The sequence below is a fragment of the Bos indicus genome, chromosome 9 (assembly GCF_029378745.1).
Source record: "Bos indicus isolate NIAB-ARS_2022 breed Sahiwal x Tharparkar chromosome 9, NIAB-ARS_B.indTharparkar_mat_pri_1.0, whole genome shotgun sequence".
Taxonomy (NCBI): Eukaryota; Metazoa; Chordata; class Mammalia; order Artiodactyla; family Bovidae; genus Bos; species Bos indicus.
In genome coordinates this window covers 75,021,433-75,039,042 of record NC_091768.1, presented here as the reverse complement: position 1 = coordinate 75,039,042, position 17,610 = coordinate 75,021,433, and the positions used below count along the sequence as shown (strand labels likewise).

Sequence of the window (17,610 nt, the reverse complement as noted above, 5' to 3'; positions counted from 1 at the left end):
AATATACAACGAATATATATATATATATAACAAAACAGAAGATATATATTTATATCATTACCTTTTAATTTAGCAATCCCACTTCTGGGAATATATTCTGAAGCTAATTCTCTAGTGATGTGAACATATGCACATACAAGGTTATTATTCATTGTGGCACTGTTATTTATAAAATACTTGAAACAAGTTAAATATCCATATATAGGAGAATAACTGAATAAACTATAGTATATGTACATAAAGGAGTTATTATGCAGAATGAAAAAGATCCTTATGAATTGATACAAAGTGATTTCCAAACTACTTTCCTAGAATTCTAGAATAGCAAGTAAGTAAAAATTTCGTAAATAATAAAAAACAGGAGTTATAAATCTGGAAAAGGAGAAAAAGTAGAATGAACCCTGTGTGGTGTGGGATCAGAACTGGGGCTATGATTAGAGATACATATATACATATTCATACATAGATACACATGTATACACACATACATACAGTCATCCACAAACATACATACATTCATGTTGTTTTTTTAATATAAATTTTAGCCGTAAGATTTATATAATTAGACCTAAGCAAATAAGATTTCACAACTTTTGAAATCTAAATTTAAAAAGGTACTAGCTAGTCAATCTATGGCATAGGAAGATATTACTTTAGGAAGAACAGTCAGGAAAAAAGACTTAAATAGAAAGATCAAGCAAATCTTGAAATAATAAAGAATTCATTCATCCATGTCACTAGATCATAAAAACAGGAAAATATAATATTAATCCCAGTAGAAAATATTATCATGTTTCCAGCTCAGATTATTTTTATATTAGCAAAATAAACATATCCTTAATAAAAGTTATAAAGACACAAATGGTACTTGGTATTTTACAGTGAAACATATCAAAAACAACTGTACCTTACAGTAAAATCATAGGAACAAGAGGCCAGCACAGAAGCATGAAATGGTGAAAACTACAAAAGAAAACAAAAAAGTCCTTTTTGAGGTTAACTGTAATTATAACATGGTACTTCATAAGATCATTCCCATGAACATTATTACAATGTCTAGACAGGACTGTCAGAAGTACAGACACTACTATATGTCAAATAGATAACTAATAAGGACCTACTATATAGCACAGAGAACTCTACTCAATACTCTGTAATACTGTATATGGGAAAAGAATCTAAAAAAAGAATGGATATATGTATATGTATAACTGATTCACTTTGCTGTACATGTGAAACTAACACAACATTGTAACTCAACTATACTCCAATAAAAAATTTTTAAGTATGCTTTTCCAAACCTTATTATGCTTTAATTTGAGGCAAAAATCCTTTAGTCTTTTAAGTATCCACCTACAGGAAAAATGGTTGTTTTTACATTCTTCAAAGAAAGTCATTTCTCAAGCTTTTTAAATCTTATTTAGAATTAAATATTTCCTAAATGTTGCTATTCTGGAAAAATTAAGCACAATTTCATATTGGCTATCCAAAATTAACTTCTACGAATCTAAAGGACATAAGTGTATGACGATTCACACATATAATTATATAACTTACCAATCTTGTAAATATATTTTATGACTGCTATTAGGTACAAGCATCAAACATTTAAATGTTAAAAGTTTTAAAATAATTTTTATGCTATTTGTATATCACATCTAATGAAAATGATATCAAGGTCAAAAATTACAAATTTTAAAGACAGGTAATATACAAGTATTAATATACATCTTTTAACTGGCTGCCCACTGTAATTTTATTTCCTCAGCGTTTTTCTTACCAGTAGTTTAAATGTTTATAGACACATATATACTTACATTTGAATTTCTTCACAGTTTGCAAAACACTTTCACTATTTCACCCTATTTCATTCTCAGAATTATGAAGTATATACAGAAAACATTTTTTAACTACCAAAACTTGTGTGCCATTCAAAAAAAATCTGGGCACTGGGTCTCATATTTTGAGTTATAACCTGAAAAATTTTAAATATTAACTGCAATTTAGAATTTTAAAAATAGGAATAACATAACTATCTTAATTAAAAGATCAAAAAGGTACTTATCTATAATGTAAAAAATCAAAAATTAAATTGGGAGATGTCCCTTAATAAGATGTTTTCCACAGTGACTTAGCAAAATTTACCTAAATAAAAGCTGGGAAGGACTTCCCTGGTGGTTCAGTGGTTAAGAATACACTTGCCAATGCAGGAAACACATGTTTGATCCCTGGTCCAGGAGGCTACCCACATGCAATGAAGCCCATGCACCACAAGTACTGAGCCGGCGCTCTAGAGCCTGCTGGTCCATAAGAAGAGAAGCCAGCACAGTGAGACGTCCCCGCCTGCCGTAACCAGAGAATGCCCCGTGGAGTAACAAGGACCCAACAAACCAAAAAAAAAAAAAAAAAAAGCTGGAAAACTAACGTTAGTCACTTTACAACCTGACAAATTCAGGAGAAGCAGAAGAAAAAAGTTATCTCTACTATTTACAAAGTGGAAATTTTTCTATTATAACTTTTGTGAACATTCATATATATAATCATGTTAGGGAAAAGAAAGAATTAACCACCTCTCTGTACAAGTTTCAACAAAATAAACTTTTCCACTGAATGAAAAATTATAAAGACTATAATACTAAAACTAAATTACAATAAAGTTTTAACAGAAATAGTAGCATGGGGATGACAGAATGAGAAGAACATTTTTATTCACTCCTGAGTACCACCTGACTATATTGTTATAAGTCACTCAATAATCATTCCAGTGTTTTACCTAATTTTAGCTTTCAATGTTTACTACCATTCACTGGGTAACAAAACGCAAAAAAAAAAAAAGAATCAATAACCCCATCCCTTAAACACCTTTTAAATGTACTTCATTGACAGTATCTATCTTTTTGTTCTGTGTAGAAAAAGAAAGGATAAAAACTTACTTTCACTCTCCTAATAGCATAGGTGTGACCGAGAAGTTCAAACACAGGTTGTTGTACATTCCTCAAGTCCCAGCCTCTCAAACTACAATCAACCGCCCCTGTCACCACCAAATTCTGAAAACAATAAAGCAAGGTTAAGTGCGACTCTTTACAATTATGCAGTAGCCAAGCTTTCCTACTGGAAATATTTCCTATTTTCTGGTACTTATTTAATCTGAACCCAGGAGTCATTCTTGAAAAGTTACATAACATTATAGAAAGGAGTTAAAATATACATCAAAAGCAAAACTTAGTATGACTTGAAAGAAAAGGAACTCAATATGCCTTAGGTATATAAAGGAACACAGTGCACAAGAGAAAAAGGCATAGTCTCACATTGTAGCTTCTCCCGTCTACTTTTAGGGATACTAATAAGGACACAAGTTATTAAAAAGTACACCTGGCAAAAGAGCCCACCTGTCTCTTCAGCATCCTCTGAGGTTTCTACCAGGCGTTAAAAGGCAAGAGACTGCTAATTCACAAATATTTGAAAGGGCAAAGGTATAGATTACATGTTGTTTTCCTAATCAATCATTGCTCCTAACTCTCATGGACCATGTCTTAATGTAATAGCTAACTCTATCTGAGAATTTATGCAAATAGTGGGTAGTCTCCTATCTAGAACCCTAGGTGAACCCAGAGTTCACGGCTGAATAAGCCAAGAGCTGGGTCCACACTCAGCCCTACTTCACATGAACCAGGGCAGTAATCCATTGTCTGACATTTTGGACTTCAATATAAGCTCATTTTTAAAAAGCTTCAGAGATTGTTTTTAAAACATTTTTTAGAGTATTCTCAAGTGTATATCCGGAGAAGGCAATGGCAACCCACTCCAGTACTCTTGCCTGGAAAATCCCATGGACGGAGGACCTGGAAGGCTGCAGTCCATGGGGTCGCTAAGAGTCGGACACGACTGGGCGACTTTACTTTTACTTTTCACTTTCATGCATTTGGAGAAGGAAATGGCAACCCACTCCAGTGTTCTTGCCTGGAGAATCGTGGGGACGGGGGAGCCTGGTGGGAGGCCATCTATGGGGTCACACAGAGTTGGACACGACTGAAGCAACTTAGCAGCAGCAGCAGCAAGTACATATCAGCATCTTTTTTAGAATTCCCGAAAGTATAACATATAGTCCACAATTTTATTTTCTTATTCAGAAAAATCATGGGTGAGATTTGAAATGTAGTCATCGGCACTGAAAATTTTATTAAAATCAAGTATTATTTGAATATGTTCTATATCTTCTTTTAATTTATTTTATTTCTTTCTAATTTAAAAACTCAGCCAATACAATGTTCCCTTAATTTTCATTGACTAAAATTGGGGAAAAAAACAAAGTATATGTTATGCTTAACTGTCACAGTCAACAGACCACTTCAGGTAGATAATATATTTAAATGGCATATCAAAACATGTTTAATCCATTTCTATTTCTAATTCATATGCCCGTATGGTTAGCTGAAAGTTGCAAAAGGTTGCAAATGGACACTGCTATCTTCCAGAAACATGAAGCTTGGTTAGGCTTTTAAGAGAAAATGAAATAGAAAATTCCTAAAACCAATGGACTGTCAAAGTAAAAATCAAGTTACAAATAGTTCAGCAGCCTCACTAGCAAAGTGCACAAGAAATGAAGGCAAAAGATGATACAAATTGGCAGGGTTAAGAGCAATAAAGTAAAAAATTATATATATTATAAAGCAGTTCCCCAAACAAACAAGTAAGGCTGCACTATTGAACTTTTGAGAATTTCTGTTTCTTATTCAGCCTGTTTTATGTGCACTTAAATCCAATTAATGCTAATGCAGGTCACTCACAATCATCAATTAGAAATGAAAGGGACTGAATCTAACTTAATGGCCTGTAAACACTATCCAAGTCCACATAAACAAAGATAAAATCTAGAACATTTCAACGTTAGGAAGGGCTCGGTAGCTAAGGATAGAACCAGATAGGGTACCTCATTGTATTTACACCAGTCACAGCTCAAAATTTCTGCCTGATGTGCTGGAACCACAATTCTGACTCCTGTTGTCTTCACGTCCCAAATTCTCAAAGTCTGATCGCCTGGTGAAAGAGGAAGGCTTGATCACTCTTTATCACACCACTTGGATGCTTGGTACCCATGATGACAAGTCGGGGAAAACACACCACTTCCATTATCAGGACATTGCCATCTGTATGTCATATACACTAGATACATTGTTTTATACTGTAATAATATATAAGAACTACTAAAAGTGACAACTACAAAAAATAAGGCACCATATTAAGTTTTTAGATCTACTCAAAGCAGGAAAACCTGAATCTCACACTGACACAAGCAGAACAGTGACTAAGCACACACCCAATGCATTTTTCTTCAGGAAAGGAAAAGGCTCTGAAAATCCTCGTTTCTCGTAAGTGAAGTTAGCACCCTATACCAGTATATTCTACAGGAAGCAAAATGGTAACAGTTTTACTGTAAAATGTGTGCAAAGTCCAAGTCAGAATGGATAATTTCAAATCTTAGCTTTTACATTTATTACATTTTAAAGGGCCATCCAGAGGTATGGATTTCACCTTGAAAGAAACAAGCAGAGAAAATGTAAGGATTATATGCTGAATTACTACAAAAATAATTTATACCACTTAGCTGCACAGAGTCAACCCTGATTAACTGTTTTAGATGCTGTTTGCCTTCAATTTTGTAAAATATGAGGAAACAAGAAAATGACCAGATGAAAAATTCTGAATATATATATATCTCCATCAAAAGTAAATTACAAACAATAACTGATCCTCTGAGAAAGCCAGTTCAGGTTAATGTAAAAAAAAAAATGCTGTGATGGTCTTGATTCCATTTAGTAGTTGTGTGACCCTGCACAAGCTGTATAATATCTCTGAGACTAGTTCCTCAGAATGCCTGGACGGAGGATGGTACAAAAACATTTAGTGTAATAAAGTTTCTGTAAAGCGTTAGCATGGTCTCTAGCATATAGCAGATATGCTAATAAGTGGCAGCACAAGCTGGAATCAAGACTGCTGGGAGAAATATCAATAAGCTCAAATATGCAGATGACACCACCCTTATGGCAGAAAGTGAAGAGGAACTAAAAAGCCTCTTGATGAAGGTGAAAGAGGAGAGTGAAAAAGTTGGCTTAAAGCTCAACATTCAGAAAATGAAGATCATGGCATCCGGTCCCACCACTTCATGGGAAATAGATGGGGAAACAGTGGAAACAGTGTCAGACTTTATTTTTGGGGGCTCCAAAATCACTGCAGATGGTGACTGCAGCCATGAAATTAAAAGACGCTTACTCCTTGGAAGGAAAGTTATGACCAACCTAGATAGCATATTGAAAAGCAGAGACATTACTTTGCCAACAAAGGTCCGTCTAGTCAAGGCTATGGTTTTTCCAGTGGTCATGTATGGATGTGAGAGTTGGACTGTGAAGAAAGCTGAGCGCCGAAGAACTGATGCTTTTGAACTGTGGTGTTGGAGAAGACTCTTGAGAGTCCCTTGGACTGCAAAGAGATCCAACCAGTCCATTCTAAAGGAGATCAGGCCTGGGTGTTCCTTGGAAGGAATGATGCTAAAGCTGAAACTCCAATACTTTGTCCACCTCATGTGAAGAGTTGACTCATTGGAAAAGACTCTGATGCTGGGAGGGATTGGGGTCAGGAGGAGAAGGCGACGACAGAGGATGAGATGGCTGGATGGCATCACTGACTCGACAGACGTGAGTCTGAGGGAACTCCGGGAGTTGGTGATGGACAGGGAGGCCTGGCGCGCTGCGATTCATGGGGCCGCTAAGAGTCGGACACGACTGAGTGACTGAACTGAACTGAAAAACATTAACTTTTAAACATTTCCTTTAGTTACCTACATTTAATTTCCTATCATCCCAATTCTAAATTATTTGTCATTTAGCTAAGTCCAATAATTTCAGACAATTTTTTTCTGATTTCTTTGTCAGTTAAGAAACATAAGAATTATACTGCTTGTGGTAATGAAATGTAGAGTTTAAGAATAGGGGCTTTGGAGCTTCAGAGCTTAGCTCTAGTCCAACTCAATCATTTAGTAGTTGTTGACGTTCAGTCAAGTTACTTAATGTCTTGAATTGTCATTTTCCTTACCTACGATAAAATATCTGCCTCATACGGACCCACAGATACAGGGAACAAATCAGTGGTCACCAGCTCAGTGAGAGAAGGACAGGAGGAAAATACAGGGGTAGGAGATTAAGAAGTACAAACTATCACATATAAAATAAGATACAAACATATATTGTACAACAAAGGGAATATAGCTAATATTTTATAATAACTATAAATGGTGTATAACCTTTAAAAATTGTGAATCACTATTTTGTATAACTGCAACTTAACGTAACTTTGTAAACCAACTATACTTCGGAAGACACAAAAACATATCTGCCTTACAAAGCTGCCCCTGGCACAGCTAGACTGGCCAAAAGGAGATATTTGGGATTTCTCTGAACTGTAATTGAAAAAATAATGCTAGTCCCCCTCACACAGGAGAATTTACAGGTTACAAAACTGAGGAATTGTTGGTGGCCATGTGTTTCACTTTATGGAGAAAGTTGACCTGCACAGTCAAGTCAGCCAGCAGACAAAAGTCCAGATTAGAGACAGAGAATGTGTCCTGAGGTTGTTTAAGCATCCCTTCCCCTTCTGGGGTTGCTTTTCAATAAATTCTACAAAGACCTACAGTTGCTCAAGTTCTACTGTTACCACCTGTAGGCAGAGGTGATTCCTTATCATCATGGCAGCAGTGAATGGAATTCACCTGAAGCTTCAGACTCTCAAAACCTGCTGCTGCTGCTGCTGCTAAGTCGCTTCAATGGTGTCCGACTCTGTGCAACCCCACAGACAGCAGCCCACCAGGCTCCCCGTCCCTGGGATTCTCCAGGCAAGAACACTGGAGTGGGTTGCCATTTCCTTCTCCAATGCATGAAAGTGGAAAGTGAAAGTGAAGTCGCTTCGGTCGTGTCCGACTCTTAGCGACCCCATGGACTGCAGCCTACCAGGCTCCTCCGTCCATGGGATTTTTCAGGCAAGAGTACTGGAGTGGGGTGCCATTTCCTTCTCCATCTCAAAGCCTAGCTCCAGAGAAAAAGATTAAATTCATCACAGGGCTTCCAGTTAAAACACAGGAAATGTTTAAATGATGTACACTAGATTTCATAAATTTATGTTATATCAAGTCTGACATAACATATAACATGGGTCATGGTGGAGAGTTCTGACAAAATGTGGTCCACTGGAGAAGGGAATGGCAAACCACTTCAGTATTCCTGCCTTGAGAACCCCATGAACAGTATGAAAAGGCAAAAAGATAGGACAGTGAAAGATGAACTCCCCAGGTCAGTAGGTGCCCAATATGCTGGATATCAGTGGAGAAATAACTCCAGAAAGAATGAAGAGACACAGCCAAAGTAAAAACACCACCCAGTTGTGGATGTGACTGGTGATGCAAGCAAGGTCTGATGCTATAAAGAGCAATACTGCAAAGGAACCTGGAATGTTAGGTCCATGAATCAAGGCAAATTGGAAGTGATCAAACAGGAGATGGCAAGAGTGAACATTGACATTCTAGGAATCAGCAAACTAAAATGGACTGGAATGGGTGAATTTAACTCAGATAACCATTATATCTACTACTGTGGGCAAGGGAGTAGCCATCATAGTCAACAAAAGGGTCCGAAATGCAGTGCTTGGATGCAGTCTCAAAAACAACAGAATGATCTCTGTTCGTTTCCAAGGCAAACCATTCAATATCCCAGTAATCCAAGTCTATGCCCCGTCCAGTAATGAAGAAGCTGAACAGTTCAATGAAGACCTACAAGACTTTCTAGAATTAACACCCGAAACAGATGTCCTTTTCATTATAGGGGACTGGAATGCAAAAGTAGGAAGTCAAGAAACACCTGGGGTAACATGCAAATTTGGCCTTGGAGTACAGAATGAAGCAGGGTGAAGGCTAATAGAGTTCTGCCAAGAGAATGCACTGGTCATAGCAAACACTCTCTTCCAACAACACAAGAGAAGACTCTACACATGGACATCACCAGATGGTCAACACAGAAATCAGATTGATTATATTCTTTGAAGTCAAAGATGGAGAGGCTCTATATAGTCAGCAAAAACAAGACCGGGAGCTGACTGTGGCTCAGATCATGAACTTATTGCCAAATTCAGACTTAAATTGAAGAAAGTAGGGAAAACCACTAGACCATTCAGGTATGACCTAAATCAAATCCCTAACGATTATACAGTGGAAGTGAGAAATAGATTTAAGGGACTAGATCCGATAGAGTGCCTAATGAACTATGGATAGAGGCTTCTGACATTGTACAGGAGATGGGAGCAAAACCACCTCCAAGAAAAAGAAATGCAAAAAAGCAAAATGGCTGTTTGAGGAGGCCTTACAAACAGCTCTGAAAAGAAGTGAAAAGCAAAGGAGAAAAGGAAAGATATACCCATCTGAATGCAGAGTTCCAAAGAACAGTAAGGAGAGATAAGAAAGCCTTCCTCACTGATCAGTGCAAAGAAATAGAGGAAAACAATAGAATGGGAAAGACTAGACATCTCTTCAAGAACATCAGAGATACCAAAGGAACAATTCACGCAAAGATGGGCACAATAAAGGACAGAAATGGTATGGACCTAACAGAAGCAGAAGATAATTAAGAAGAGGTGGCAAGAATACACAGAAGAACTATACAAAAAAGATCTTCACGACCCAGATAATCACGATGGTGTGATCACTCACCTAGAGCCAGACATCCTGGAATGTGAAGTCAAAGTGGGTCTTAGGAAGCCTCACTGCAAACAAAGCTAGTGGAGGTGATGGAATTCCAGTTGTGCTACTTCAAATCCTAAAAGATGATGCTGTGAAAGTGCTGCACTCAATATGCCAGCAAATTTGGAAAACTGAGCAGTGGCCACAGGACTGGAAAAGGTCAGTTTTCATTCCAATCCCAAAGAAAGGCAATGCCAAAGAATGCTCAAACTACTGCAGAATTGCACTCATCTCACACACTAGTAAAGTAATGCTCAAAATTCTCCAAGCCAGGCTTCAGCAATAAGTGAACCATGAACTTCCATATATTCAAGCTGGTTTTAGAAAAGGCAGAGGAACCAGAGATCAAATTGCCAACAAATTGCTGGATCATCGAATAACAAGAGAGCTCCTGAAAAACATCTACTTCTGCTTTATTGACTATGCCAAATCCTTTGACTGTGTGGATCACAATAAACCATGGAAAATTTTTAGAGATGGGAATCCCAGACCACCTGACCTGCCTCTTGAGAAATCTGTATGCAGGTCAGCAAGCAACAGTTAGAACTGGACATGGAACAACAGACTGGTTCCAAATAGGAAAAGGAGTATGTCAAGGCTGTATATTGTCACTGTGGTTATTTACCTTATACGCAGAGTACATCATGAGAAACACTGGGCTGGATGAAGCACATGTTGGAATCAAGATTGCCTGGAGAAATATCATAACCTCAGATATGCAGATGACACCACCCTTATGGCAGAAAGTGAAGAAGAACCAAAGAGCGTCTTGATGAAAGTGAAAGAGTAGAGTGAAAAAGTTGGCTTAAAGCTCAACATTCAGAAAACTAAGATCATGGCATCCAGTCCCATCACTTCATGGAAAATAGATGGAGAAACAATGGAAACAGTGGCAGATTTATTTTTCTGGGCTCCAAAATCACTAAAGATGGTGACTGGAGCCATGAAATAAAAGGACACTTACTCCTTGAAAGAAAAGTTATGACCAACCTAGACAGCATATTAAAAAGCAGAGACATTACTTTCCCAACAAAGGTCCATCTAGTCAAGGCTATGGTTTCTCCAGTAGTCATATATGGATGTGAGAGTTGGACTATAAAGAAAGCTAAGCACCGAAGAATTAATGTTTTTGAACCGTGGTGTTGGAGAAGACTCTTGAGAGTCCCTTGGACTGCAAGGAGATCCAATCAGTCCATCCTAAAGGAAATCAGTCCTGAATGTTCATTTGGAAGGACGGATGTTGCAGACACGACCGAGCAACTGAACTGAACTGAACCGATCAGGTCTGAAGGGCTCCCTTGGTGGCTCAGATGGTAAAGAATCCACCTGCAATGCAGAAGATGTAGGAGACATGGGTTCGATTCCTGCATCAGGAAGATCCCCTGGAGTAGGCCATGGCAACCCACTCCAGTATTCCTGCCTGGAAAATCCCATGGACAGAGGAGCCTGGCAGGCTACAGTCCATGGGGTCACAAAGAGTCGGACATGACTGAGCGACTTCACTTCACTTCAAAGCATTGTTTAAAGTTCAGTGAGCTCATGTTCATCCTAATAATTACATTCTATGGGTGTATGTGAATGCTTTACAATGTCGAAACATTACAATAAATGTGGACTAGGAGTTAAGAAGTAACTAGTAATTTTAGCAACAATATGGATGAATCTCACAAAACATAATGCTGAGCAAAAGAAACCAAGACAGCACAACATAAAAACAGGTAACATTAATCGATGCTATTAGGAGGCAGTTCAGAGGTCACCCTCGAATGGACAGGGGTGGGTAATGACTGGAAGAATGTAAAAGGGGCCTCTGAGAACATTCTGTTTCTTGACCTGGGTCCTGAGACCCCAGGTCTCCGGAGTCTCCCACATGCGCAGGCAGACTCTTTACCACTAGTGCCACCTGGGAAGCCCCAGTACACAGGTGTGTTCATTGTGAAAATTCATCAGGCTATAATTAGGCTCTGTTCTGTGTATGTATTATATACTTCAACAAAAGATTAAACAAATAACAACCACAACGGCTGGGTGGATGCCTCTATCAAATTTCTCTGACAATATTCTGGTTCTTCACCAGCATAGTCAGGCAAAGTTGTTTTTTTTTTTTTTTTTTTTTTAAAGACTATGGTTTAGGTTGTCCCCTCTGGCATTTAACTTAAAGAGCACAAAAAGAGTGAGAAGTGCTCTGAAGGAGCTGAGAACTCCTCTTCTGCTGCACACATTCGGCACTTCCTCCTCCTCATTTCATTTGCCAGGTAGGGGAGAGACCTTCTGGCCAACTGGTACCATGACTCATTCAACTCTTTTAGCCACCAGGACATCTATATTTATATTGCTTTTTTAATTGTATTTTCCAGACAACTGGCCTTTCATTGTCAGCCAGACGTTTACCAGGGCCCTGGGGCAGTGCCACAGACCCACCTGAATTACCAGCTTCTCTTATCAGTTGCAGACTCACCACTGGCAACAAAACCAGTGAATTTAAGTGCATAATATGGTACAGGAAGTGCTGGCTACTACCATGTCTAATTCAAGTTGCGGCATTAAGAAGAAGCTGGGTAAAGAGAATGAGTGTAAACGGTGAATCTGAAACCAGGAGGTGAAATGAACAGCAAAAGATGCATATTGGGCCCAAATAATTTAATTTATTTGAAATGCCAGATGCCTATCAGATGACTTTTTTCTTTGAGTAGAATGATGTTTTTTTCAAACTGCTGGACTCCACACATTGAGGCATGGCTATGATTTATGCAATTATATGGAGTCGGTAATAGCAGTAATTTGGTTTTCTTGGTTCAAAAGAAAGTTTACTTCATATTAATCCTCCTCATGTAAAGAGCTCAAATATTCTTCCCTTCCATCTCATATAATTTGGAAATGTGAATTATGTAAGAATAAAACTTTAACGAACTAAACAAAAGCAATGCCCTTAGAGAAGTCTGCTATGGAAGATCTGAATGTCAAAGTACTACTTCCTTTTGGTTTGTTTTAACTTAGCTAATGACAAATTTAGTATTACAACTTTGAAGGTGATCAAATTCTTGGAAAAACTTAAATATTATATTCTCATGCAAATGAAAGTGTTAGGTGTTCAGTCGTGTCCGACACCTTACAACCCCATGGACTGTAGCCCGCCAGGCTCTTCTGTCCATGGAATTCTTCAGGCAAGAATACTGGAGTGGGTAGCCATTCCTTTCTCCGGGGGATCGTCCCAACCCAGGGAATGAATTCAGATCTCCTGCACTGCAGGTGGATTCTTTGTCATCTGAGCCACCAGGGAAGCCCATGTTATTATATACTATCTTAAAATATAAACTGTTATAAGCAGTTGAATGATATAGTTAGCTATATGCATGCCACAGGATTAGACATAAAACTATGTCTTGACTGCCAATTATATAAGCTGCTTATCATTTTTAATATTTGTGAAGACAAATATTTTACAACTTTGGGTTCCTCAACCATGAATTTTACAGCTGAGATGATTTTATGCAAATATTATAGTATGTTTCATAGCAAACTCTTGTCTATAAGCAAGAAAACAAAGAGAATTAATGGATAAAAGACTATAATATAACTCAAACTATAACTGACAAAACTCAGGAAAAAAACTAAGTTCTCAATCTTAGGAAACCACTTCTTTGAATTCAACACTGAAACCATTCTGTAGAGTTTTTAAAAGACAAGTATATTTCTATTAAAAATAAACACGAAATTTCCATTGAATCAACAGAAATAAGCTACTCATTAGACATCTTAAACAGAGCAACATCGCAGACTAGTACAGTGTTTCCCAAATCAGGCTCATCACTAGACTCGGCTAGGGTGATTAAAACATACACCTCTCAGAGGCATCTGATTCAGTAGGACTAAGATGAAGGCTAGAATTCTGTTTTTTTTTTAAGCTTCCTCTTCCTTGGTGGCTCAGGGGTAAAGAATCTACCTGCCAGTGCAGAAGACGTGGGTTTGATCCCGCGGGTTTGATCCCTGGGTCAGGAAGACCCCCTGGAGAAGGAAATTGTCAGGAAAACCCCATGGACAGGGGAGTCTGGTGGGCTACAGTCCATGGAGTCGAAAAAAAAGCCAAACTCGACTTGGCGACTAAACAACAGCAACAGACTGCGATGGTGGGCCAGGTTTCAGGATCACTGGATAGGTATATGTTATTATACAAGCAGATATTTCAGATTCTACCCAGAGCAAGTTACCTGAAACTCGGTTCCCAGAGTTTTAGTTCCCAGGTAAGCACTGACTCTCAATCCTTACAGCACATAATACATGCAAAGACCATTCAAATCTTCCTCCAACATGCCATATACTCTCCACACTCATCCCTTTACTTCCCACTTCTCATTTCCTCATCTACTTGTTCATAAGGTAGCAGCTGAAACACTATTTCCTTAGGGAAGTTGCTCTGACCAGCCAATTTTGACAAGCTCAAGCTCAAAGAACCCTTTGTTGTGTTCCCACGGATCCTGAACATACACGGGAATGACAGGAGGCGCCACTCAGAGAGCCCTTATGCTGTGCCAGGCACGGTTCTAAGCCTTCAAGTTTGTATTTGAATTAATCCACTTAATCCTCATCAAAACTCCTCAACACAGGTTATTATTATCACTCTTATTTTTTAAATGAGGAATGAAGAGACAGAGGTTAAGTAGCATGACTGAAGCCATGTAAGGGCAATGAAAGGAGAATCTGATCACAGGAAGTCCAGCTCCATAGTCCATGTCCCTAACCACTGTGCTGTGACCTCTTTCTCAAAGAACTTCACGCTCCTCATCATTGCTGTCCCTAGGTTTTTTTTCTTAGCAGCTCTTTTTCCCACTGGACTACATGCTCAGTGTATCTTCAGTGCCCAGACAACAGCAGACATTCACTAACGATCTGAATGATTCACCAACAATATCCCTTTCGACAATCAAAATTAACCTTAAATATGTTTTTAAAAATTTGATAATATGGTTATTTCCATAGCTTATATAATAGTAATCAAAAAACTGTAGTGTTTGCTTGTGTAAGGCACTCAGCTATGTTGAAGAAGACACATGCCCTATAGGAAATATAGGAAAACAATTCAAGCAAAGAAAATATGCAAAGAAGGGCACTGCAAGTACACAACTTGGGAAGCAAATTTTCTTGTCTCTCTTGAAATGGCAAAGGCACAGTGAGAGTTTTAGAGCTTCCCCCAACTTTTACTATGCCACAAACCCTCCTTTTTTATTAATTAGCTCAAAGATTAGAAAATTTTAAATTCTAATAAACGCTTTAGTATAATGTTTTTTGAAAAGAAAACTAGCTGTCTAACTGAAAAGCAAGAGAAGTATGTTCTAGAAAACAAAAAACTTTAATATTTTGGAATGGGCATAGAGTTTTTATGGAGGAATACAAGAAAATGTTATTAACAGCAGTTCTATAGGAGAGGGGGGATGAGCACGCACTTTTTATTTGGCATGTCTCTGTGTTGTCTGAATTTCTTTACTATGTATATGCTCAAATAGAAATTTTCAGGGATACCATTTCTGTTTTCTCTTCATAAATTTACTTTTTGATAGTTATACAAGAAACAAGAAATAAAGAGTGCTGATATTATCTTGTCAATCACGATAAACATTTATGATTAATTAACACATGTTATACATTACTGTAACTGTTACTCAGACTTAGCAACCTTATTCTGATCAACAAACCAAAGGTAAAGCAATCTAAGCCAAAGCAGCTCAGTAACTAATAAAAGGAGCTAGACTGGTTTCCAACTTGGAAAGATTCATAACTGGTTATGACCTACCTTAGACAGATCATGAATTAATCGTTAATTAAATCATATTTGTTCATTAATAGTTATGGTTGTCAAATTTACATTATGAAAAGTCATGGTGTGACAGATATTATGATATTACTAAGAATTAATATTCCATTCTAAACCACATGAATATAACTGTGACTTCCAATGTACTGTTTCCCCACTGGGAATGACTCTACCTTCTAACCAGGGACAGAAAGGAAAATTGTTCTTGCTGTCTCAGGCCTCTTCTCCCCCTCACCCTCTGGCAGGACCTTGCCACTGAACTTGTTCATGTAAAGCCAGGACCACAGAAGTATGACAGGCTAGGCTGGTGGGAAAAAAGGTAAAAGAAAGAAAGCACAAGCGCTGTGAGGGCCGGGCGCACGCGCTGTGAGGGCAGGGCGTAGGCGCTGTGAGGGCAGGGCGTAGGTGCTGTGAGGGCAGGGCTGCAGGGTGTGAAAGGCACACAGCCAGGCGAGAGGTGCTCTGGAGCAGCCAGGGGCGAGTGAAGATGCAGACCAGTATTTCAATGACCATTTGGCAGGTGGCCCATGTTGTTTTAAATGGACTTCAGACAAGCTATGCGATGTTTCTCTACAAATTATGTATGTTATATTGTTCAGATTATATATGATTTATGAATCAGCCTAAAAGAACCAAATTTGTAAACCCTCATGCAAACAGTACAAAGTCTAATTTTTAAATGTCTGTAAAAGGACTTCTCTCCATTAAAAAATATAGAGATATATAAATGTATGTATCTCCTTAATCTTAGAATTGAAGACATACATTAAAAGCAAACAGGAAAAATGATCATACTAAATACAGTCTTGCTATGGCTTAGTGGCAATGAATTAAAGAGAATATCCCTAAAAGAGGGGTAAATATCAAGCAAAGGAGGTTAACTATGTGCGAGACATTTTGTATTTCCTTATTTCATCCTGTGAACAACTCCACAAGTCAGACATTCTTAGCCCCATTTTACTGATGAGAAAAGTCATCACATCACCCTGAGGTCCCACAATCGACCACTGAAGAGAGTTTCCAAATTCAATCAAGTTCGATGTCAGAGTCCTCACTTTGTTCCTTACCTCTCATCTCACCAAAAAAGTACATGTTAAGGGAAAAGGTTAGAAGCAGGTTGGCTAATTCTTGTCTAGAGACTAAGAAAGAATGAAATAGTCTCAAGAGTTCAAGTTAGGAATGCTTACTTCTCCAAACCTAAGGTACACAGCGCCACCTTCTGGGGAAAGTGAGGTCACCATTCATCACAAACAAGGTTTTTGGTAAATGTATTATTTACCTGAGGATGAAGCAAAGCAGCCAGGAATGTGGGGAGACCAGATGGTGCTATAAATGACACTTTCATGGCCTCTAAAAGTGCACAGAGACTTTCCAACAGTTGGATCCCACTACAAATAAAGGAACAGATTAATTACTTAACAGAAGTAACTTAAAATGTATGCATTATATATACTATATATGATACATCATATATATATATTAATATGTATATACACATACAATATACACAAATGTCTCAAGGATTTATGTAAAGTGTATTTTTATATAAAGCAATATAGTATTTAAGAGGCCAAAATAATCAATGCTTAGCTAATTATTTATAGCTCAAAGATTAGAAAATTTTAAATTCTAATAAACGCTTTAGTATAATGTTTTTTGAAAAGAAAATTAGCTAACTGACAAGCAAGAGAAGTATGTTCTAGAAAATAAAAAACTCGAGTGGACACTCTGAGGAAGGGACTATCTGGTTTTATATACAGTAATGCTGACATACCAGTTTGACAGTTTGATCCCATGAGCCAGACACCACAAGCTGTTCACCTCTGGTTTGGCTCCAATCAACACTGTACACCTAAAACATTTAAAAGTGTCATTTATAAAGCGAAAGAGCTGGGGCGGGGGAGACACATGTATACCTATGGCCGATTCGTGCTGATGTGTGGCAGAAACCATCACAGTGCTGTAATTATCCTCCAATTAAAATAAATAAATTTTAAAAAGGAAAGAGCATCAAGTTCAACAT

The 17,610-nt window shown here is 37.9% G+C and overlaps 1 protein-coding gene across 1 annotated transcript in view; it reads right to left on the bottom strand.

Annotated features, from left to right (window-relative positions):
• PEX7 (peroxisomal biogenesis factor 7) overlaps window positions 1-17,610 on the bottom strand; it is a 78,824-nt gene that overhangs the window by 47,017 nt on the left and 14,197 nt on the right. Inside the window, exons 4-8 of the mRNA XM_019967492.2 lie at window positions 17,362-17,439; window positions 16,867-16,975; window positions 4,931-5,037; window positions 2,934-3,047; window positions 908-963 (exon numbers count right to left, since the gene is read on the bottom strand). Coding sequence (XP_019823051.1) covers window positions 908-963; window positions 2,934-3,047; window positions 4,931-5,037; window positions 16,867-16,975; window positions 17,362-17,439 — 464 coding nt within the window. The remainder of the gene's footprint in view (window positions 1-907; window positions 964-2,933; window positions 3,048-4,930; window positions 5,038-16,866; window positions 16,976-17,361; window positions 17,440-17,610) is intronic.